Source organism: Mastomys coucha, unplaced genomic scaffold, assembly GCF_008632895.1.
Source record: "Mastomys coucha isolate ucsf_1 unplaced genomic scaffold, UCSF_Mcou_1 pScaffold21, whole genome shotgun sequence".
Taxonomy (NCBI): Eukaryota; Metazoa; Chordata; class Mammalia; order Rodentia; family Muridae; genus Mastomys; species Mastomys coucha.
Window position 1 is genome coordinate 70,817,093 of NW_022196904.1, and position 25,713 is coordinate 70,842,805.

General features: G+C 43.3%; 1 protein-coding gene across 2 annotated transcripts in view; it reads right to left on the reverse strand.

The window, feature by feature from the left end:
• Iqgap1 (IQ motif containing GTPase activating protein 1) overlaps positions 1-25,713 on the reverse strand; it is a 105,359-nt gene that overhangs the window by 51,655 nt on the left and 27,991 nt on the right. For both annotated transcript variants that reach the window (XM_031387147.1, XM_031387148.1), the window contains 5 exons: positions 8,975-9,131; positions 6,313-6,390; positions 4,695-4,771; positions 1,864-1,931; positions 332-445 (listed from right to left, as the gene is read on the reverse strand). In XM_031387147.1, the coding sequence (XP_031243007.1) occupies positions 332-445; positions 1,864-1,931; positions 4,695-4,771; positions 6,313-6,390; positions 8,975-9,131 (494 nt within the window). The remainder of the gene's footprint in view (positions 1-331; positions 446-1,863; positions 1,932-4,694; positions 4,772-6,312; positions 6,391-8,974; positions 9,132-25,713) is intronic.

Here is a 25,713-nt window from a genome sequence, read left to right on the forward strand (position 1 = left end):
TTCCAGGACAGCCGGGGCTACACAGAGAAACCCTGTTTCGAAGAAAAGAAAAAAGAAAAGAAAAAAGAAAAGAAAAAAAAATGTTCACTCTGAATTAGGTAGTAAATACCATAAGAGAAAGATCCCCAAAAGGCACTAAAATGCAGGGCCTTTAATAAGAATGTCTTTAATAAAAATAGTCTATTTCCAAACAACCATAACATAGGCTAGAGCAGGGCCTACACTATCCACAGATCAAAGCTTGTTAGCAAATCTGCTCCGCCCGAGACCCCAGCACAGCATAACTACCTTGAATATGCCCCATTTCAGCCCAGAAAAGCTCCCCTCTTACATGCAGCTTCATCCACCGAGAGTTCATTAGCCAGGATGCCCCCGATCTTGCTAAAGGCAGGCATCTGGATCCCATACTTCTCTAGCTCAATCTTCATGTTGTTGATTTCTTCTTCTGCAGAAAAGAATGAAGACCTGGTCAAGCAAGTTAAGCACCTTTTCATAACTCAAAGGGATAAAATGGCCTCAGCCTCTAACTAAGGATTAAGGAAATACTGTAGGAAAGCACTTAGTACCTGCTAAATAACATGTCATCAATAAACACCTGCTTGCTACTATTACCAATAGCATCAAACATAACTACAAGGCAAAAAGACCCAGGGGCCACGGTTTTTAGGAACTGCTACTTCCAGTCCTCCCTACAGTCACCTACAGATGAACGGAGGCTTTAAGGGGAACTCAGTGACTAAGTCACAATCCGCTGTCTCAGTCTGTTTTCCAAATCACTAGCTGCTACTCAATTTCCTTTCCGAGGCAGAAAGCCAACTGATAAAGGAGGCTTTGACCTTTCCCCTGAGTCTAGTGAATGAGTTTCCTGGAAGGAAAAGAGTATAGATATAATACTACCAATTTCAAACTCCAAGGCCAAGAAAATAATCAGCAGTTGAGAGATCTGACCCCTACTCCTGACCAGTGTTACCACTGTCCATTCTCTCCCCTGGCCTCCATCTCTTCAAGTACCTGACCATAGCAAACACACAAATTGCTCCAGCTTGGAATGTGGCTTATCCCACAAGGGCTCATGTTAGAGGCTCAGTCCACACTGTGAAGTTCTGAGAGGTACAGAACCCTTTACAAGGTGGGTCTAAGTGGGAAGTCATGGGAAGTGGGTGTCATGGGAGACCTCTCTTGGAAAGGATTACAGTTATTCTGAGAGCACCTTTAATTCTCACAGCTAGCTCTCAGAGAAAGCCTGGACCCACCAAGTTTTCTGGCTCTAGTCTTACAACAGTCTCTGGCGCACATGCATCCACTAGGCCGTCTGCTATCAGTCCCTCATTATCTGCCTCTCCATTTCCAGACTCCAAAGCTTCTCTCTATAAGGTATTCTATCCTACTTACAGTACACAGGAAATATGGACCAAACAAGCTTAGACTATAACATAACTAAATATGTTTCTGAGTCACCTCACTCTCCAGTCTTAAACCCTTAATTCTTCCCCAACAGGTACCAGTTATAAAGCTCTTTTTATACAAGCTGTACACATTTAACATTAGCTCCACACACTACCATTTTATGTCTTAGATGTCACTATTCTCAAATAGTTGACACACGTACAAAAATATGTATAAAAACACTAAGTCCACCAGCCATCCCCACGTAATGAAAAACCAATTTGCAATTCCCAGGCCCCTCCTCTTCCCACCACACTAAAAAGGGCAGATAGTTTATGTTCCTCCCACCTTCCTCGCGGGAGTTTTTTCTAGAGCCTCTAAGACAGGTACTGTCTCCTTTAAGACAGGCACTGTTGAACTTTCCAGGCGATAACCAAATGAGTCATACATTTTCCACAAGCCTCAGGAACTCCTTACCTGTGAAATCAACCTTTCCATACAGGTCTTGAATCTGAGGAGCCAGGCCCAGTTTGAACAGGTACAAACTAGAAGACACCAACGTGCAAAGAGTGAGGCCTTGTGCCACAGTAGCTGTAGCTCAGGTGGAGGGGTGAGGCTGAGGAGACTGTCACCCCAGCATACTCTGTGTCACAGTGAGAGGCACAGTAGGATGAAAGATTTCCCTTAGACTGGAATTTCATGTCCCAGGTGTGGCCCAAAGTTACCGTATGCTGAGACGCTGATGTTAATGTAACAGCATGTTACATTAACATGACGTTCACACCAGTGAGTCCTTCGTACTTGTAAGTTTTAGGTAATAAGACATTTTAAACAAGCCTCATGAAAAATGACTCAGACAGTGACTCTTGCTTCAGTGAGAATTCCTGCTACTGACACAGAAGCTCAATGCAGGTTAATCCAGAGTTTAAAATAAAGTACATGCTATTTTATTTATCTTTGTCCTTTAGAGACTAAAAAGACTCTAGACTCTAAACTCTATGAAGGGAAAGACAAATCTCACCAATCAATCCTTCAGAGAGAAATGTCTGTAAGTGTATTGTTGAATTGATCCTGGAGCTCAGAATCAAAGAATCAGAAGAGATCAGACAACTTTACAGACAGTGACTCAGCAAGACACACACACAAACAAACAAAACACATCAGAAGGAGCCACTGCTGTGGTCTGGCATCTCCTCATCATACCTGAGTTCCATCCCCAGGACCTACATGGTAGAAGAACCGACTGACTCCTGTAAGCTGTGCCCTGAACCCAACCTGCACACCCTTGTGCACATGCAAAATAATATAATTTTTAAATAAATTTTAAAAGTACAACAGGGTCATATACAGTTTTGCAGCTAATCTATAAACCCCGGTATCTTCCAAAATAACCATACCTGTAGATAAATATTCTAGGTAATATCAGTTCTTATCAGGTTTTAGCAACAAATGAACTCACACTAACTTAAACTCAATTTTCACAACTTGAAGGGTTTTTATTTTTCTTAATGTAAGGTAAGGGATTATGGACCTATTTAACACCAAAATCAGAGGGATTTTATTTCAGTTTGCTTTGTGGTGGTGCTGGGGACTCACTATGCAGTCCCAGCTGGCCTGGAACTCACTATGTAGCCTAGCATGATCTAGAACACTGATCCTTCTAACTCCAGGCTAGCATCAGTTCTCAGAAGTGTAAATCTTAAGGAAAAGGAAGGAAAGCACAAACACCACAGAGAATGGAATGTCAGCCACAAAATAACTGAGTACACCACATGGAGCAGCTACCTCTGGATTAGAGCCAGTTAAGCTCCGTAAACAGGAAGGCCGGGAGGCAGGGAGCACTTGCCTACCATGGGCCAGGTGTAGGTTAGACTCCGAGCACTACCTGAAAGTTAGGGAGGAGCCCTCCTGTGTTACTGCCGGTACAAAGGAAGGGGATGCCCCACATAGTCTGAGGTGGGAATCTGTCCGGAGAGCTGCTGCTGAGGTCCTGAGTAGTTAACAGACTCTTCCTACATACTATCAAGGTTTGCCTTTCAGGAAAACACCAAATGGGAGGAAAGAAACCACGAATCCCAAGCCAGAACACTGTGCTCTGTATGTGCTTTCTAAGCACAGACTGCATATGCAAGAGCAGGAGAACAATGGAGAACTTCCTCCCTTTGTCCTGATCCCATCATTAGGAAGGCACAGGAACTCCTCATCTGTATTTCAAAGAATCAAGGGCTTGGGACCCAGGCTACATCAGAGGCTACTGAAGGAGCAGAAAGGAATTCTGCCAGCTTAGCCCCAATGCTTGCCAAGTCCAGACAGCCATTGTAGGTATGGCCTTCACAAGGTTAGCACCACAGACAGACCTCAGCACACCAAGCCAATCACAATGCTGAGAATTAATCAGGCTTTGGCTCACACACAAGCATTTGAATTTGTTATGCTCTTAACACAGAGATGTAGTAGCCAGCAGTTGCTCTTCTGCATGCTTACAATGATGTTGATGATATACCAAGGTTCCAGCCCAAGTCTCATAAAAGTCCTGAGATGGGGCAGCTCAGGGCAGAAGGTATGCTTGGTGTGTGTAAGGTCCTGGACTTAACTTGAGATAAGAGGCTTCTTACAGGTCTAAGCTATCCATTTCACTCATAAGATTAACATTGAGTACACACACACACACACACACACACACACACACACACACACACACACGGCTATATAGCAAGGGTAATCCAAGCAAACAAATTTCCCCCTCACATTCCACTTCCTCCCCAACTTTCCTCAGTCCTAGAGCCATGAAGGATTCTGATAAACACATTATACCACCATTCTGAACTACCCAAGTGTGTATCTTCCTCTCCCCCAACCCCATTCAGACACAGTACTGTCTCTCCTGCTGGTTCTAAGAAGTGGGAACTTGCAATTAAGTCATTTCCATGAAATTATACTTTATCTCCTATCATATTTGTGTTGGTATAAAAATTACTTAATGAATTAACAATGGAAGGTCCCAGATGGCTGACTGGATAAAGGGCACCACGCCCTGATTAAAATGCAGAGTTCAGAGAAGCGCCAGAAAAAAATGAAAGATTACACCATGTTTCTGCAACAATAATATATTATGGGAATAAACAAATCCCTTTTCTCTGCTCCCTATAAAAACACAGGTGTTTCAGTGAGAATAATAGCCTCCTATTCCATTAGAAAATCCTGAAATTGATGTAAAACCCCTTTCATTCTTACAGCACAGACAAAAAAAAAACAAAACACTGGACTAAGTCCTTAGGTGACTTATTTTGCTAAGAAGCCCCGGTTACCTGAGGGCGTGGATACAGTAGATGCATCTTGGCATGTTCTTCCGGTCATAGATATCTGTGGTTTCTGGGTAAAAAATCTAGGGAGAAATCAAAGAAGTAGACTGAATGGATTGGTTAGAAGAACCTGGAAAAGAATAAAGACCTTTACTAAGATAAACCAGACCTCAGTAAAAGATTTTCCTGAGCACAGCAGTTCGCAGGAGAGCACCTAAAGCTCTCTGCAAGGCAGAGAGGATACCCAGAAAGTAACAGAAAACAAAGTAGTTAAGTAGGGTAAAAGCAGCTGATTGTTATCATGTTAAAAGCCACACAAGTGGGGACTTGGCAAGTGGGACAAGAATGGACCCTAGCTTTGGAGTGAGGATAAAAGAAGAGCTTAGAGAGCGCACAAGAGCAGGACCCAGGCTATGCGGAGAAGGAAGCTGGAGAAGCAGGCTACAAAGTGGTGATGGTGGATGGATAAAAAAAGGCATTTCAGATGAATGGAGAAGGTTGGGGAGGGACTGAATGAAAGGTCTAGGGTATCTCCCAACTTCTGAGACTAAGTCAAGGCTTGCCTGGATGCATAGTGAGCTCGAGTAGCCTAGGCAACTCAGTGAGACTGCCTCAAAATATAAACCAACGAGGGCTGAGGACACAGCTCAAGGGTAGAGCACTTATCTAGCGGCCATCAAGGCCAGGGTTCTTCTCTAGTGCCACCACAAAACAAAACAACAAAAGACCCCTAGCAACAGCAAACATAAACACGCTCTAAATACCATTCAAAGGACGCTAAATTGTCATCACTCATAGATGACAACACTGTATGAAAGGCAGGAAGTCACAGGTACACAGTGTAGTAGTTTACACTAGCGTGCACTTTACATTACAAAAAAACGGGAACAGGAGGTTTAAGTGCACAAAAAGCCAAGTAACCATAGCAACTTGGTGCAATGTATTTCCTGACATTTGTGGGGCTGAAATGGCAAGCGCACCCTTGACAGAGAAGAGCACCTCAGCAGCCTTCTCTAAGGAAGTGGGGACTAAAGCTGGCCTCTCACGCAGACTCAGATCTGCATCTGAGTCAGCTCAACAGACCCACTGTAATGAAGAGCTTAGCACTGTGCTAAGCACCACAGATTCCTCACTGTGTGACTTAGTCACTTTGTGACACTTCACAGCTCACTTGTATCCTTAGCCTTTTTCAGTTACAAAATCCTGGGTTCCACAGGGAAGCCTAAGAGAATAAAAACCACCGCCTAATTCCACCACAGGAATAAAAAGTATTGCCTCGCCAAGGAAAAAGAACAAATATAAAAGCAACATTCTTTTCCTGAATCAAACTGAAAAGACCCTCATCACTAAGAAGGAGCAGGCAAAAATTAGCCAGCACGGTGCTATGTACCTACAAACCCAGTACTCTGGAAGTTGAGGCAGGAGCATTTTGAGTTCCAACCCAGCCTGGAGTACAGCTTGAGCTTGAGCTGCTATCTCAAAAACAAAAAAAAAAAAGAAGAGTAAAGAGAGGGAAAGATGAATGGAAGGAAGGACAGATAGATCACTGATTGCTTTGTAGAATAATTTTGCAGGTTAAAAGAGAGCTATTATGCCAAAACCAACAGTAGTATGGGTAGATTACCTTAGGCAATCCAATCTCATCCATGGCATTCAGCCACTGAATCACATTATCAGTGTGTCTGAAGTGTAGGCCAGTAGCCTAAAAGAAAGCACAAGAGCATTGTGCTGTTGGCAAGTGTTATGTAAAAACTCTTTTGCTATGAATTGCTAGCCATCCCCTCCCTTAAGTGTCATTACACTCCCACCTCAGTACCAGGAAGCTACACTCTGCCCTCCTCTCACTTAGAAACTGCCTGGAGAACCTCCCTCAGCAGTGTGCTTTACAGCTTGGCCTCTGGAATCACATACTTGGACTAGGACACCTGCTGGTGACAGCGGGCAAGTCATTCAGCCTTGCAGGCTGAGACACTTCGCCTATTAGTGATGTTGTGCATCTGCCGTGAGCCTGACGAGACAGTGCACACATAAACCACATAGGTTAGTGTGGGGTTGGAGCAGATAGTCAGAAACAACCTATCAGTCAGGGTTTTCATAATAACCCTAGACATAATTCCTTGCAAACGCCCATCTGCTTGTTTTTAAATCAGTACTGGGTATCAAACCCAGGGACTCACACATGCTAGTCAAGAGGCTCTATCTACCCTCTAAGTTACAGCCCCAACCCCCATGTCTATTAGTTTGGGGCAAGATCAATTTACAAAGAGATAAAGAGATATACATGGTTTTTCCTTGTTTGGTTTTTGTTTGTTTGTTTGTTTGTTTGTTTGAGACAGGGTATGTAGCCCTGGCTGTCCTGGAACTCTCTTGTAGACCAGGCTGGCCTCAAACTCAGAGAGGATCCTCCTGCTTCTGTTACCTGAGTGCTAGGATCAAAGGCTTCTGTCGCCATGGTCATTTGCAAAGGGATATTTAAGAAATCACTGCTGCGTTGGGCGGTGGTGGCGCACACCTTTAATCCTAGCACTTGGGAGGTAGAGGCAGGTGGATTTCTGAGTTCGAGGCCAGCCTGGTCTACAGAGTGAGTTCCATGACAGCCAAGGCTACACAGAGAAACCCTGTCTCGAAAAACCAAAAAAAAAAAAAAAAAAAATCACTGCTGCAAATTATTTTTTAAAAATTAATACTCAGGAGGCAGAAGCTGAACTATCACAAGTTCCATACCAACCAGGGTTACAAAGTGAGACAAGAAAACCTCTCCGCTGCATTAGTGTGCTGCTGTGCTAGCCACAGAACAGCTCCAGTGCTGGGCAGTGCTCCAGTGCTGGGCGGTGGGGGCACGCACCTTTGACCCCAGCACTCAGGAGGCAGAGGCAAGTAGCTCTCTGGGAGCTCCAGGCCAACGTGATCTACATAGTAAGTTCTGGGTTAACCAGGGATACACAAGCCAGACCCTGTCTCAGGAAAGGGGGGAGCGGGGAATAGCTCTAAAGATGCTTTTTATCATAATTGTTTACTTAAAATTCAAAATACTAAGTTTTTCATTTTTAAGAAATTTCTAGTCAGGCATGGTGGTGTGCGCCTTAAATCCCAACATTCAGGAAACAGAGGCCTGAAGATCTGAGTTTAAGGCCAGTCTGGTCTACAGAGCAAGTTCCAGGATAGCCAGAGCTACACAGAAAAACCCTGTCTGGGGGGTCGGGGGAGGTGTTGCTTCTGTTTAGGATTTCATGGTTTGGAGCTAGAATGCCCTCTAAGATTCCTAAGGGTTTTTTTTTGTTTGTTTGTTTTTTGTTTTTTTTTTTGTCCTCAGCTAATAGTACAAAGGGGTGACTGTAATCTGATGAGGGTCCTAACGTCATCAATGACTGATCCATTGATTAAGTTCCCAGCTGATTGGCCGATGGGGTGGGAGTGGGTCACTCATTCAGTCTCCTGTTTCTCTACTCTCCTCACTTCTCAGCTACCATGAGGTGAGTCTTGTGAGCTTTGCTCCCTGCTATATAGCCAAGAAAGACTGGAGCAAAATAACCACAGACCCCAGGAAACTGTGGGCCACAGTAAATCTTTCCTACTCTGATTTTTTTTTCATTTCAGATGACTAATGAATATAGTGATTTTGGCTAAAGACCTATACATTCTTGACATGAATTTAAACCTAAAACATAAAAAACATTTTCACAGTCTATAGCTCTGACTCATATGGCTTTTGGCTCAGTCCTGAAAGTTAGCTCTTTACACTCGGGCAATCCAGTCCTCCACTGCCTTTCAAACTAATTCAGGGGCAAGTTCCTGTCAGGAGCTCTAGAGATGGGAAATGTGGTCGTTCTCAACTTCACAACCATCTTCTTCAGGGATGGCCACAGGACTCAGTCCATTCACTTCCTCAAGCTTTCTGAAATTAAGTCTTGTTCCCGTTTTATCTTGAACTCCTCCAGCACTGCAGGAGGAATTGTCCCAAAGTCACCATAGCTACACTGCAGTACCTAGTTCTCTGTGACAATGGTAATTCCCCCAATCACTTCCTCTACTTTCTAAGAATGAAAAAATAAATCATCCAGGGCTGAGAAATTCTAAATCAGTCGCACTTTCAGAAGTGTGCTACCAGAACCGTTCAGCTGACACCACTCCCCGCAACCTACTCCCTTACCCTGGGCTTCTTAAGGGCGATGCTTCCTTTGGAACAAGCACACATCTTGCATGGATTTCTCCACAGATGCCGCACATGTGCTAACCCTCTCACACTCACAGATATACTCTAAGCTTACACCAAGCAAAGGACTCACCTTGTATCTGGTCTGCTCTCGATCATAGATTTTCTTCAGAGACACCACTTTGGGAGAGAAGAAGTTCCCTAGCTTGGCAAGGTAGACTCCATTCCTAAGGCCCTCCTCTAGCTCCGTGGTGGGTGGCAGGTCCTCTCCTAGGCATGCTTCCATCCACCTGCACAAGAGAAAATGACGGTCAGAAAGCCTTTTGGATTTAAATTTCTATTCTCCTGAAACAAATGTAAGAACACTCTTGAACACATTCCACGCGCACAGGCTTCCCAGCTGTGACTGGGACCTTAAGCTGAGGGTAAAAGCCAGCTTCTCCACCAGCATGGGGCTGCTTCATGAACCTCAAATTCTGCCTTCTTACCTCTTAGCAAGGCTGGGAAGATCCATTTGCAACTGAAGCCACAGTCTCAACCACTTACTGGCTGTCACTGGTGGCCTTTTCAGGACGGTGACCTTCTAGGTTCAGGCTCTAAGGTTGCTTTTAATAGTCAGCTAGGTAATATACTGAAGGAGGAAACTCCCAAGGAAAAAGTAAATAACAAGTTTTCTCTTAAATAACAAGTTCCCCTTTCCCCTCTTTTCCCTTTTTTTTTCTTTTTTTCTTTTTTTTTTTTGAATAATGAATTATTTTTAAGTGGCTTCTTGGAGACAGAAAAGACATGCTACATAAAGGGAAATGGAAACTTCCACTGGAACCTGAGCTCAAGAGTTCAGGAAGTGGAAACCAAACACAATTTCATTTTTTTCTTTCTTTTTTGTTTTGTTTTTGTTTTTTGAGACAGGGTTTCTCTGTGTAACCCTGGCTGTCCTGGAACTCACTCTATAGACCAGGCTGGCCTTGAGCTCAGAAATTCGCCTGCCTCTGCCTCCCAAGTGCTGGGATTAAAGGCATGCGCCACCACTGCCCAGCTTTTTCTTTCTTTTCTTTTTTAAAAAAAAAAATCATCTATTTTATTTATATGAATATACTGTTGCTGTCAGACATACCAGAAGAGGGCATCAGATCCCATTACAGATGGTTGTGAGCCACCATGTGGTTGTTGGGATTTGAACTCAGGATTCTAGAAGAGCAGTCAGTGCTCTAACTGCTGAGCCATCTCTCCAGTCGCCCAAACACAAATTTCTAACAGAAATGTAGATAACTAAAATTATTCACAGTAATGACTTTTAACCTCTTTTCATTTTTTCAATACTTAAAATACACATGTAAGTAAATGTGTGCATGCGTGTGTGCACACCTGTATGTGTGTGCACGTGCCTCTGTGTGTGTATGTGTGTGTGCATGTGCCTGTGTAAGCAGTGCATGCCATAGCGCACGAGTGGATGTCAGGAGACAGCTCGCTGGGGTCTGTTCTCTCCTTCCAGTGCGCCCCCACTACCACCCTGGACTGAACTCAGATCATCACACATGGTAACAAGGCTTTCATCCACTGAGCCATCTCGACAGCCCTTTAACCACTTTTTGCCCGAGTCTATTGAATCTCCAAGGGAAGCTATAGAGTGCACATTCCAAATGTTCATATATTTAAATTCTACACATAACCTCAGAACTTTCATTGACTTTATGAACCTGGCATAAAAACTTATAGTTTAAAATTATTCCCTCAAGTTATGACTGCTAGCATTATCCTCATATTCTTCTCCGTACTGGGAAGAAGTCCAAACATCAGATGCTTCTTGATCTGCTAGACCAAAGTCAGAAATGTGTGAAAAACTAAGTGAAAAAGGTCGTAGTACAGTGGGCAAAAGTCGAAATAAGCTTTATAAAGTGTGCTAGCACAGAATTTTTTTAATTTTATTTTATTTAAGATTTATTTATTATTATGTAACTACACTGTAGCTGATCTCAGATACACCAAAAGAGCGTGTCAGATCTCATTACAGATGGTTGTGAGCCACCATGTGGTTGCTGGGATCTGAACTCAGGAAATTCGGAAAAGCAGTCAGTGTGCTCTTACCCGCTGAGTTATCTCACCAGCCCAGCACAAGAATTTTTATTTTGTTGTTTTGGTTGGAGGTTTTTGTTTTGTTGGAGTCCAGAGTCCTGCTAGCTTCAATTCTTGAGCTCAAGCAATCCTCCTGCCTCAGAGTACTCAAGACTGTAGGAACCCATTGTGACTATACCCATAGATGTTTACATTAAGAGCCAAAGGGGGATAGGGATGTAGTTTGGTGGTACAGCGCTTGCTTACCTAGTAGGCTCTAGGTCCTAAGTTCAATGCCTAGCACCTCCTCAACACTAAAAGACAAAGATCACTTAGTAGGCTGCTCTTCTGGAAGACCTGGGTTCCATTCCTAACACCTACATGGCAGCTCACAACCATGTGTAACTCCAGTCCCGGGGGATCCAGAACCCCTTTGCTGACCTCCAGGGATACTAGGCACATAAATGGTGTACATACATACATGTAGACAAGTACTCACACACATAAAAAATAAATAAGACAACTCTCCTTTTTTCCCCTCAAATACTATAAACCAGTCAGCCAGTTTTATTTTCAAGTTGAGTCTCTTTTAGCACACCGTGCGCTGTCGCACGGCGGTTAAATAAAGGCTGCCTGGACGCCTGGATAGACCAGAGAACCTCTGCTCGTCTTCCAAACACAATGACAACAACCTTTCCTTCTGACTTTCCTTTCAACTGTCATAATAAAGAAAAGAATCAAGTTTTCCAGAAGAATTGTAATGGTAACTGAATTAGTCAGCAATCTGCCAGGGCTACAAAATTCAAACTATTTCTTCACTGGAGCTTAAGAACCATGAGGAACTGGTCTGGGAAAGAACAGCAGCTGCCAGGAGGGAAGAGCTGCCACCAAAACACATGGCACTCTACTTTCTTTCTAATAGTTTACTGCTAAAAAAGAAAATGGATGGCCAGTTGTGTTGGCACACACCTCTGATCTCAAACTTGGGAAGCAGAGGCAGGTGGATCTTTGTGAGTTCAAGGTCAGTCTGGTCTACATACTGAGTTCCAGAACAGCCAAGGCTATGTAGAGAGACCCTGTCTCAGAAACCAGTGTCAGGGAGTGGAAGGTGAATAAGATTGTTCTGACAAACAGCTGCTGGCAAGCCCAGCTCTCAGGGGACCTTCTAACTTGGGTTCTCATTAACAGGAACAAGCCTCACAACAACAGCTCAAGTCAAAAGCAGCACACAATAGACAAAGAAAAAATATTTATTCTTTGCTTGATAAGATGTCAATCCATAGGGCAGACTGTGGATAACAGCATAGGGGACTCATTTGCCCAAGCCAGAGAGAGACAGTTCCCTTGGGTGATTAGAAGATCATCCTGCTCTCTGAAGTTACAGGCCAAATTGAAAATAAAAGTTGGGACTGGCTTAGGTGATCTCCTACAATCTTTTGTCTCTGCACTCCATTAAAACAGTCCTGATTAATGCCTACAGTTACAAGTTTCCTGCAGTAAGGTAGGATACTAGACAAAGCACCCCAAAACCAGAGCTAGAAAAGCCAACTGTGATTTGGTGGCCGGATAGCAGAGGCAGAAGCCAGAATAGAAAGAGTGGAAAATGCAGGCACTGCTTCCAACCACCGCACGTCTGCTCACCTTTGAGTCAGCTATTCCTCAATGGTTTGTTTCTGAGAATAAAATAAATCAGATTTGGGGAAAGTAGGGTTCTGCGCATCTTAGTTTGCTTTTTATTGCTGTGATAAAACATAACCAAAAGCAACTTGGGGAGGAGGGGTTTATTTCACCACCACTGAGAGAAGTTGGGCAAGAACAGACCAGGAACCTGGAACCAGGAAGCGGGGCAGAGGCATCTAGGAGTGCTGCTAACTGGCTTGCTCATTATGGCTTGCTCACCCTGTTTTCTTATAGCACCTAGGGCCACCAGCCCAAGGGTGACACCACCTACAGTGAGCTGGGCCCTCTCATACCAATTGTCAACCAAGAAAATGTACCACAGGCTTGCCCACAGACTAATCTGGTGGGGGCATTTCCTCAATTCAGATTCTCTCTTCCAAAATGACTAGAACTTGTGTCATGTTGACATAAATCCAGCCAGCATACTATATTACTCCAATTTTGAATGTTAATTTTAAGTTCAGTGCCTTGATATTATGACTGACTGACTGGTTGATTGACTGAACAACATGATCTACTGATTGACTGAGATTGACCAACAGAATCAGACTGGCCTCAAACACAGGATCTCAGTGCACTGGAGGCAGAGGCAGGGAGATCCTGTGTACAGCACCAGACCTTGCTATGCTATTGTAACTTTTATGTTCAACCTCTGGACTCTAATTCTAGAAATAGCAAACCCCTTATCAGTCCTCTATAGCTCACATGAAATCTCTTCTGCCATTACACCAGAGTCTTAAACTCTGAGAGCCGCAAGTGTGCATTAGCACAGATCCCTTTGATTTTGTTCTTTGGGTTGTTTAGTTTTGAACATAGAATAAACATTAAAGAATATCATTCCACATTTTTTTCAAAACTGTATGACTATTCTCCATGTTGTTATGTAGTTTCTCAGGACTTTTAAGTTAAATAAGGAGTCCATCAAGGGGTTGGTCACTTTTTTTTTTGTTTGTTTGTTTGTTTGCTTTTCAAGACAGGGTTTCTCTGTGTAGCCCTGGCTGTCCTAGAACTCACTCTGTAGACCAGGCTAGCCTCGAACTCAGAAATCTGCCTGCCTCTGCCTCCCAAGTGCTGGGATTAAAAGCGTGCACCACCACTGCCCGGCGGGGTTGGTCACTTTTATTAGCATTTATGTTTATAAGTGTATAAACATTTCTAATCATTAAACAACACTACAGGAATATCTCTGTGTGCAGTGTTAGAATTGATTCTGAGGAGGAGAGAACCTTAGAAAGATACAACACATACTCAGAATGTGCCAAGCCCAGGGTTTAATCTCCAGCAAAATCAAAAAGATGTTTTAAACATTGAAATGGGAAATAGTTTTTAATATTTTGTTATTGTTGATGATGATGTTTTTACTTTTCAAGACAGGGTTCATCTGTATAGTCCTGGTTATCCTGGAACTCTCTGAGACCAGACGGCTCAAACTCACAGAGATCCGCCTGCCTCTGCCTCCTAAGAACTGGGATTAAAGGCATGTGCCACCACTGCCTGGCTTTCAGTTGTTATATGTGTTATGAGTGTTTTAACGGCCTGTATGTATGGGCACCATGTGTGTGTTGGGTACCCACAGAGATCAGAAGGAGGCATGGGATAGACACTCTGAAATTGGGGTCATAGATGGTTGTTAACTGCCATGAAGGTGCTGGAAACTGAACCTGGGTTCTTTGCAAGAGTAGCAACTGCTCTTAACCATTTAGCCATTCCCCTGTCCTCACACATATACACGTTTACAAGGATTTCTGATTACCCAAAAGGCTGCTCCAAGGTTGTATCTTATTTGCACAATCCCTCATTTACAAATTATGAATGACTTACCCAAGGTCACTGCTACTAAGTGGCAAAGATAAACCAATTCTTAGTTTGGAACTCTTCTCATGGCACCACTGTTGCTGTTGCCATGCACCAGGGCCCCAACAGAACTGGGCACAACAGGGGTCTAAACAGAGGGCAAGTGTCAGAAACCCCATGCAGGGGGCAGATGGCTGGGAATGCTCCATTGGCCTGTCTCCTTAACACTGGTTTACATGGTTCAGCTCAACAGTAGACCCACCAATAATTCTCAACTCAGACATGAAACTCTCTTATAAAATACACCAGTTAGGGTTAGCAAGAGGGCAGAGTGAGCAAAAGCACTTTGCCACTAAACCTGACAACCTCTGTTTGATCCCCAGGTCATGGTGAAAGAACCACTCTCAAAAGCTACCCTCTGATCCACACACACACACACACACACACACACACACACACTTGTGGCACATGTACCCTTCCCCCAAATAAATACATGAGTAAATACATGTAATATTATTTTTAATTTAAGCATTTTAACTTGTCCTTATAAATGCATTTAAAATATATTTAAAAGTTATTATCTTGGCCCAGCAGTCCAGTGTTTGCACAGCATGCTTATGGCCTATGTTCAATCCCCAGCACTGCAAAATATAGATAAATAAATGGGGAATAAATAAATGGTAAAAAAAAAAAATCAATGCATAAAAAATAATTCATCAGCCAATACAAAATTTTCTCCCCAACCTCAATGATGCCTCAGTGTTCCCAAAACAGCTCAAGCGAAGCATTAGCAGGAGGCTGCGCCACTGCCACACACAGAGATCAAAAACACTGGAGGGAAAGTATTTCCTCTCTGGACACGGTAGCCAAAAAGGTTTTCTGACACCAGCACCAGCTTTCTGCAGGCCACGCAGGCTGCCTTCTGGAACATGACATAAGGATGAGGGCATCATGTGACCAGCACAACCTGTGAACTTAGAAAGATCCATACTTAACAAGACAGCCAGCACCTAACCAGTCCTCCTCCTCTTGGTTTTTGTTTTAAGTCAGAGTCTCATTGTGTGGCCAAGGTCGGCCTCAAACCTGTGGTCCTCTCAGTGCTAGGACCACGTGATGGTTTATAGACCGCCTGTGCCATGACACTCTGCTCTTCATTTGCTAATAGAGGATGGTGGCAAAACCTCCAAATTGGTTTGTTGTTAAGAATTCAGTAAGATTACGACTGGAGTCTAGCACAGTGCTTGGCAGATGATTAAAAGATGTCTGTGCCTTTTCCCCCTGTGAGTCACACTCGCTACTTGATACTTCCGTTAAGTACAATGATTCCAGTTCCTTCAAGTATTCCTGTAAAAAGAAATAATAATAGCATGTACTACCCATAGAGTGTTCTGGATGATGAAACAGTATATAGAAGTGCTAGAAATATCGCCTGGCACGGAGAAGGCACTCAAAATGCCTCCTGGCATCAATAGGCGTATGGGACCTGCTCCTCAGGACCTTCAACATCCTTCTCACTCATCTCTGAACATTCTCCAACTGAACACAAGACCTGCAACCACAAGGAGACAAGCCTCTGAGCATGTCCATGAGGGAATTTTCAACTGGGTTAGCTGAGATGAGAAGATTCACCCTACTGTGTGCAGTACACTTCACAGGCTGTGTCCCAGGCTGATCACAATGAGTCAGCCAGCTGAGCACCAGTGGTCATTGCTCCACTCACTGAGCTTGCAATGTGACCTCAAACTCTCGTTGCCTTGATGGGCTGCACCCTCAAGCTGTAAATTAAAATAGAAACCTCCTTCCAGGCATGGTGGCATACACCTGTAATCCCAGTACTCAGGAGGTAGAATGAAATTGAACTTTGTGAGTTCAAGGCCAGCCTTGTCTACATAGTGAGTTCTAGGCCAGCCAGGGGTAGAAATGAAACCTTGTCTTTAAAACAAAAAAAAAAGAAAGGAAGAAAACCCAGAACAGAAAGTTTTTTAAGTTCAGAGAATATCATACCAAGTGATGACCTAAGAATACCCTACATGTGATCAGAATTTAGCCACAGATACAGCTTAGTGACAAAATTGCTATTTTTATAGAAAGTAGAGTTCCTCATCTCACAAAGGGCATAAATATTCATCATTTTCTCCTCAAACCACTTGCATGTAACCTAAATGCAAAATATTATTCAAAGTTCTATCAGATCTGGAACTACTTCACAGAGTATTAGACTGAAAGGCTTGTTGTCAATATAAACAAAACAACAAAAAATATATCTACCACCATGCGGCAGCTCTAAAACTAAATATATGCAGTGCCTCATGTGATCTTTGCATCAACCTCAGAAAAGTAAGTAGCATTGCCTGGCTTCACAAACTGGACGGAAAGTTACCCAAGAGCACCACAGGTCAGCTTGACCCTAGGTTGGCATGATCCGAAGTTCACACAGTTTTCTTTAAACTTGCCTTTTTTTTTTTTTTCCTATTAAGCATGTGGTTGTTTGGCATGTCTGTGCACTGTGTGTCTGCAGTGTCTGTGGAGACCAGAAGAGGGTCGGATCCTCTGGGACTAGAGTTCCCCAGGGTGGTGAGCCACCATGCCAATACTGGGATTCAAACCCACATCCTCTGGAAAAACAACATGCTCTTAACTGCTCAGGATCTCTACAGCCCTCAAGTCCACAACATACGCCTTCCTTCAAAGACAGTGACAGGTACAACCTACTGAACACTCACTGGCCAACACAAGCTCAAGCTCTAGAGCTGGGCTCCCTCAAACCAGAGGCAGCTCGGTTCATGACCTCAGTAACAGGCTTTGCTCTGACCAAGCCCTCAGAGACGAGCCTCGAGAGGATGAAACCCTGGTGACTGCTGCTGATACAATTAGTAGGAAAACTGAGCGCTTGTGTAATTACAAGATGATTTTTAAGAAATTCTTTATGAGGGTGCATGTTGAGACAGAGTCTTGCTACAGAGTCCAAGCTGGCTTCAAACTCCCAATCCTCCCGTCTCTGCCTCTTAAATTCAGGAATTATAAATAAGTGTACTATGTCCAAAACATAGAGCTAACTTTTGACCACACACTTTGCAATTAATAAGAAAACCAAAGTTGATTTAGAGATTTTTAATATGTATATATATACATGCATGCATTTATATAACCTAGATACATACATATGTAAAGTTATATAATCTTAAAGAGGAAAAGAGTTTACAAACAAGAGGACACAGGCAGAAATCAGAGGGAAGGGCATGAGGGTGAGATGGCTCAGGGGTAAAGGCACTCGACCCCAAGCATGGTGACTGGAGTTCAGTGCCCCAAAACCCACACGGAGGAGGAGGAGAAGCAACTTCCCCAGCTGCCTCTCCACTGAGCAGATGGCACATGCACACCCAGCTGCCTCTCCACTGAGCAGATGGCACATGCACACCCAGACACCCACATGCACACCCAGACGCCCACATGCACACTAAACAGATAAAAGAAAGAATTTTCAAGTATCTACCCAGGTGTAATGACGCTGGCCTACAGAATCCAGGCTTACAGAGCAAGCTGAGGCCAGCCTCAAAAAATAAAAAATAAACAAAGAAGGGCAGTACAGCATATGTCTGAAACCCTCACTACAATCTTGCACTCAGGAGCCGAGGCAGGACCAGCTATCCTGGGCTACATGCCAAGACCTTGCCTCTAAAAAGGACAAAAGCAAAGAAAACTACTACCAACCGCCACCTTCCCAAATATCTGACAACAACAAACATGGTGGCCCATGCCTTTTTCCTCTACGCTTAAGGACAGTCTGGTTGACATGGTGAACTCCAGGCCAGCCACAGCTACATAGCCAATAAAAAATGGTTTAAAAAAAAAAAATTCCAACAACAACAAAAATAAACTGGAGAGGTAAGATTAAAACATAGAACAATTACTAACAACTTCCTGAATATATATATATATATATATATATATGTATATATACACATATATATTAAATAACACTTAAAATGACAAATATTTCCCTAGGGAAAAAAAAGGAGCTAGAAACACAAGCAGGAAACTTATAAAATAAAAAAACAGAAATAGCCAGTACTCATATAAAAACGTTGTCTTATTAGTCATCCATGAAATGCAAATTAAAGTAACAATATCACCATCTGCCAGACTGCCAAATGGTAAAAATAATAACTTACTATTCACTTTGTGGGAAAATCCCACATTATCACACAGCTCCAGAAAAAAAAATCTGGCACCATAAGCCATCTATAGTAACTTACAGAGTCTTCTATAAAAGGAAAGAGAAAAAGAATTTTTTTTTTAATGACTTAGGGACTTGTGGCATGGATGACTAAATAGGAGATGAAGCCATACTGAGACAGGGAGACGAGAGGATGGTAAGTGCACATTGGGCCTGAAATGTCAACGGGACAGTGACATCCTGCAGGCACCTGAAAACCCAAGCTGATGTGAAGCCATCTACATCCTAGGGAGGAGGCACTCTCCAGGGAGACAAGTTGTAAAGACAAATAGAATAGGAGAGCCTAGGACAGGGCCTTCTGAGGGTGGAGAGTTCCTACGGTGGACAAGAAATCAAGAGGGAATCATGTGGTAGCAATCAAGGAAGAGAAACACTCCGGGAATCTGGATGCCATCACCACCATCAAATGCTATAAAAAAACGGGACAGCAAAGAGAATGGAAAATGAAAAACTCCTCCAGGGCCTCTGTAGAGGGACTCTGGTACAGGAGTCAGCTCGCAGTGACCAGAAAAGTAGGAAATACTGGGAGTGACGATGGCAATGCCAATGGCAAGCAGCATTTAGTTTTCAAGTTTAAGCAGAGAAGAGTTTGCCAGCCACGGTCAGGATGCGAGTTTAAAAACAAAACAAACAACAACCAACCAACCCAGAGAAGACCATCACACAGGACTGAACCCTCAGATACTACAAAGAGAAATGGAAAGACCCACATTCGGGATAAGGACTCTCTTCTAATCCAAAAGGGCTGGACTTGGACAAAAGCCCCAGCAGAGCCATCTCTGTGGAAGGCACTCAAAGGTTCACCTCGTACACTGCTGTAGAAAGGACAAAAGCCCCAGCAGAGCCATCTCTGTGGAAGGCACTCAAGGGTTCACCTCGTACACTGCTGTAGAAAGAAAGGACATATGTCCAAAACCACAACAGAAAGTAGTCTCAATCCCAGCACTATCGAGGCAGAGGCAGGAGGATCTCTGAGTTCAAGGGCAACCTGGGCTACATAGAGACCCTGAGGGACAGGAAGGGGAGGAGGAGGACAGAGTAAATTGGTTCAACTGGCCTTCCTGGGGCCCTGTGACGTGGAGCCTAGCTACCTTCACCAGGACTGCCTTTTAGCTGAAGGCTGCTGACCGGCCACCTCCACAGACACAATCATAGCAAGGGTCTAGGATATTGCTTCCATAGATCGTTATGTATGAGTTGATAAAGAGACATGACAAACAGAAAGGGGGAAGTGCAAGAAGAGTTGGGAAGGAGTGGGGATCAGTCCAGGATGGTGGGAAGTCCAAGGACAGGATTATGTTTGTTCAGTCCTTGTGAGGGAGATGTAGGCATGCCTACAAGAAAAGAACAAAGATGAGCACTCAATAGAGAAAGCAGGACTAGGAAGAGTGGAGGTGGCAACCAGCTAAAATAGGAACACGCCTTACACCTACCTGAGAAAAGTGGGAAGGAAATACCAATGAGCAAGAATGACACCGATATTTGACCCTGCTGGACTTCCCCGTTTCCTATCTGTAACGCGGAAGGAGCAACATCTAACACCTCCTAAAGTTGGTGTGAGGAGTGGGAGGTCATAGAAGCCAAGAGCTAGGAGGTAATAAGTAATGTTAGCTATGTGTGTGTGTGTGTGTGTGTGTGCATGTGTGTGTGCGTGTGTGTGTGTGAGGGAAGGAGAAGGGGAGAGGAGTAGAGGGAGAGGGAGAGGGAGAGGAGGAGGGGAAGGGAGAGAAAGAGAGAGAGAGAGCACAAAAACAGCTCAATTCCCAGAAATAAATCTTCTAGAGGCTGAGTTTGGTGGTTACATAATACTTGTCTACCTGGTCCTACTGATAACATTTTTCAATTCTCAGCCCTACCCATTCTGCCACCAGCAAAACAAAGCTGTGACTATCCCAGAATGCTACTGTGGTAAGGCTAAAACAAGCCCGGACCAAGAGCATATGCAGAAAAGAATCAGGGTGGGAATCTGAATTAGGGGTCTGTGAAGAGGAAACCAGTTGAACAAGTTCTGCAGAGCACATGACTTCAGTGGTTTCCCAGCTCTGTGCAATACAGAAGGGGAACCGACCAATGCCGGAACTGACTGCCCCAACCGCTGAGAATCAGTTCCTCCAGGAGCAGAAACTCAGCTACCACACCCATCCTGCCCAGTGGAACTCCATGCCAGGATTACCTTAAGCTAAAAACCTCCCAAATACCATCAGCTAGCCCTACTCTGGGGATTCCATTAAACCACCCTGGGTGTGCAAAGTGCCTGAAAAAATCAACAGTGTGTGGCAGGTGCAGCCCAGGGAGAGAAACAGCAAGCTTAAGACAGAAAAGAAAGCATTGTGTATCACAGGAGGATCCCTGGGCAGCCCACTTCGAAGGGAAAGCCTTTAGGGTGGAGGGGACTGAACAAGGGGTTTGATAGGAGAAAACAGGTCAGGATGAAGGAGACAAAGAAAATGTGCAAACTCTTTGGGTATTTGAAATGGGAATGAAGGGATAAGATTTGATTTAAAGCCGGGTGTGGTGTCAAACACATGTAATCCCAGCACTGGGAGGTAGGGACAGAGGGCTCGGAGTCCAAGGTCACCCTCAGCTACAAGTCAAATTACCTGAGCCAGTCTCAAAAAAAAAAAAAAAGACTTTGATTTTAAAAGATTATTCTGAGCAGTAGGAATAAAAAGAAGAGGCCTGTGAGAGGAGAAGGCATAAGATGAAAGAAAATACTACAGTAGTGAGAAAAAAAAAACACAAAAGCTTGTCTCCAGGCTAAAGCAGCAAAATGAGAACTCTGGATAACATCTATTTTAAAAGGAATTTCTGAATACAAATTAAACCAATTTGAAAAAAAATATAGAAATAAGTTAGAAGCAGATTTTTTTTTTTTTTTTTTTTTTTTTTTTTTTTTGGTTTTTCAAGACAGGGTTTCTCTGTGTAGCCCTGGCTGTCCTGGAACTCACTCTGTAGACCAGGCTGGCCTCGAACTCAGAATGTGCCACCACCGCCTGGCAAAAAAATGTTTTCTTGTTAAGTAATATGACTAACTTCTGTGTTTGTTTAAACCTAATACAGATGTATCTCTGAGCAAATCATTTTATTAAGAGCTGAAAATATGCTGGGCAGTGGTGGCACACGCCTTTAATCCCAGCACTTGGGAGGCAGAGGCAGGCAGATTTCTGAGTTGGAGGCCAGCCTGGTCTACAGGGTGAGTTCCAGGACAGCCAGGACTACACAGAGAAACCCTGTCTAGAAAAACCAAAAAACCAAAAAAGCTGAAAATCAGAAAAGGGGTCTCTCATATCAACAGGCCCTCTGTCTCACTGGGGTGGTAAAAACTAATAATTCACTAAATATTACAAATGATTTTTATGTCATTTAAATTAAAGTCTACAAATCTTTTTTTTTTTCACTGAATTTATTTGTTTGTTTATTTGTATGCCACCGAGAGGTCAAAGGACAACTTGCAAGAGAAGGTTCCAGGAACTGAACTCAAGCTGTGGGCTTAGTGGCAAGGCAAGCAAAGCACCTTTACCCACTGAGCCATCTTTCAGAATGTTTAATTTTAAATAAATAAAAAAAAGAAACCCAGAAACTGAGTGAAACCTAGACAATAGCTAAGTCTCTGCAGCTCTAGATCAGTTATTATAGCTGTGACTCACTCTGAAAGTGGGACCCAGGGCCTCAGCAGAAGGGCGCTTGCCTAGCGCGGTCAAACCCTAGCTTCATCCCAAGAACTCTTCCCAAAAAAAGAAGAGAGTGGATAAAAAGGATGAGCAGCCCCTATAGGAAAGAGAAGACAGGCTCCTATTTCTTGAGAGCAATATTCTCGGGAGTCCTGAGAATAAGGTAATATATACCTTAGAGTGTATAGTAATACACACCAAAATTTTAATTTTCAGATCTATGACTTGGTAACAACAAAGGAGGAGGAGTGGTTATCTTATTAAGATATGTGGATCTTATTAAGGACACAGCTCTTCCCTCTAAGGTTTGTAACAGTTGGGGAAGAGAGGGGGTGTGAAGGGCTCTAACAAAGCTACAGAGGGGAGCCCTAAACTCAGCACTCTCTTAGTGTGTCCTGAGAACCCCTGAGTTCATGTTCTCAGAAAGGAAACATTTTTAACACACAGTTCAAAATCCAGAATCTGGAAAAAAAAAAAACAACTCAGGTAAAAGGAAGAGAGCTTCGCATGGGGAACAGACACAAGGCTCATGCAGCAGAATGAGGGAAGTCCCAAGAAAGCTCCCCTGGACACAGAATCAAGGTCACTGCTGAATTTGGCAAGAACTATCAGTGAGAAGAGAAGGCCCACCAGCTGCACCCTCTGGATTTGGGATGAAGGAGACACAGGAAGAAGACAATCATCAGAGGAGAGAGTCAGGACTGAGGGAGCACAGAGTGAGTGCATTCTGATGTCTGTGACACACAAAGAACCTGTGTGGTTAGAAAATAACACTGTGACAACAGCCCTAAAGACAGGAAAGAACAGGAAGAGAGCCCGAGATGGCACAGTAAATCTGCTGGGGGGAACATTTTGGGGAATTTTATGGAGAAGCCATGATATAGGAAGCTAGAGGCAGATGCCTGCCAAGAATAAAGGCTGTTGGACTTCCTGATCAGCCTTGCCATCCCTGCCAACTCCAAGAAAGTCACCTTCCGCAGGATCACAAATGACAACACCCAGACTTCTACACTTTCCTATACCTAGTGTTTCTACATCTCTACCTACTACAACCAGTGCTTACCCACATAAAGGCAGTCCCTCCCTTGTCTTTGAGCCAAAGTGCTCTAACTATTGGAAGATCTCTCAGTCTCTCTTGCTTAAGGAACCTACTACCCCTGACCAAAATGATAAGAAACAAGAAACAAAGAAGACCCAGAAAATTACAGCCCAGTCATGACACCATACCACTAACCTACCACAACGCCTACACTGCACACTGCACACTGCACACTCTGGACTGAGCCACGGTTCTGAGCACCGGGTTACTGAGGAGCACTGTGGTCAGAGGTGCTACTGGGGGCAAAAAGGGAAGGGGAGCCGGTACCAAGAATATGGATGTCATGTTTTCCTTCTCTTCTTCACAATTTTAGGCCATTCTTTCAAAACCCCACCACCAAATGACCTCCCTGTCATCTAAACTTTTACACAGAAACTGTTTGCATCATCCCACCAAGCCACCACATGTGGCCTTGTGACAGTCAGGCCCTTTATTCTTTGTAAATTAATGTTGAGGCCTCTTTTGAAAACACACGTACTGTTTTTAAGTGGAAGTGGATCTATACACATAAGTGAAGGAAAAGAAGAGACGTAGAGACTCCGGTGCCCTGGAGCTGGAGTTTCACAGGGAGCTGGGAAGAGAACTGTTAGAGCAGCAGCTAACTGCTGAGCCAGCTCTACAGCCCCTGTATGGAAGCCTCCGAAAGGCAAGGCTGGCTTAGAGGTTCACATCTCTTGGGACTATGACCAAACTGTCCTGAACAATGGAAGTGGTCAAAAATGCTTTTCACTTGTTTTAAGTCAATAAAATATTTTTTCTCATCCCTTTTTCACACCAGGAAAAAAAAGGGGGGACAGCGAAATATTATCATGTCATTCAAAACAGCATTTAATAAAACAAAAAATAAAAATAAAACGTAACTTTAAATAACTTCAGAAACGGGCTAGAGAGATGGTCCAACTGTTAAGAGCTAAATTCAGGTCTGAGCATCCATACAGCAGCTTACAACTGTCTATAATGGGATCTGATGCTCTCTTCTTGTGCACATGGGCATGCAGACAAAACATCCATATATATAAAGATATATAGACCCACAGTGGCTCTGACTTTGTGTATGTGGCCTTAGAAAGGGTCCACAAGCACATGCTTGCACATGCATGTGAAAGCCAGGGGTCAACCTCAAACATCATTCCTCAGGTGCTGTCCTCTCCACCTTGTGATTTGTTTTTAATTTATAATTATTGTATGTATATGTATTCTGCCCATGGGAAGGCCACACTGCCCATGGGAGGCCAGGGCGGCTCTCTCCTTCCACCTTTACAATGGTTCCAAGGGTCAAGTTCAGGTCACCAGATTTAATGGTTAACAAGTATCTTGGATGTCACATGCTTTTCCTACTAATGCTACTTCTCTTTTATTTTATACTTAGACCTCTTCTACCACAATGTAGACAATTATTCTTATTACACTGTGACAACTTGGTGTATTTTAAAAACAGAATTTGTTATATTAACCACTTTCCTAGCAATTCAAATTTGATTGACACATCACTTATGAGAAGATGCCCTAACGAGCTTTCTTTGAGTTAAAATCCAGCAACTAAAGCTGAGAGTGATGGGAGATGGCTTACACCTGTAATTCCTGAACTTGTGAGATAGAGGAAAGAAGATCAGGAGCTCAAGGTCATCCTTGGGTATACAGTGAGCCTGAGGCCAGCCTGGGCTACATAAGATCCTATCTCAGACTAAGGCCCAAAGATTGAGTCCACAATTTAATTTATAATTCCATTTTGTTTTAACTATAATTAAAAGAATAATTTTTTAGATTTATTTTTGTGGGTTTTTTGCAGGTTTATGTATATTACAATGCCCATGCCTGGTGCCCACGAAGGTCAGAAAAGTGCTTTAATATAGAACTGAAGTTATGGATGACTGAATCATGGGTGCTAGGAACTGAACCCAGCCCTTGTGTAAGAGCAACATGTCCTCTTAACCACTGAGCCATCTCTCCAGCTCTCTTCAACTAGAATGATCATATTCTACTGTGGTTCTTGTATAATGTTTTGTTTAATGTAGGGACATTCTGTAACCACTACTGAGAACTGCTAGCCTTCTGTGGAAAATGGGACATATTCTAATATGATATGAATATAGACAGCATTTATTTTCAGATTGCATAAATATGACTGGAAATTATCTTGATATTGGCACCTGAAACAAAAACTTTAAAGTATCAAATTGGGCTTAAATATCATGTAATAAAATGTTTATAGTACTTACTTGAAAAAAAAAAAAAAAAAGATCCTATCTCAAACTAACAAACAAGCAGGGGCTGGGAATACAGCTCGGTTGGTAGACTGCTGGTCTGATATGTATGAAGCCCTGCTTAGATCTCAAGCA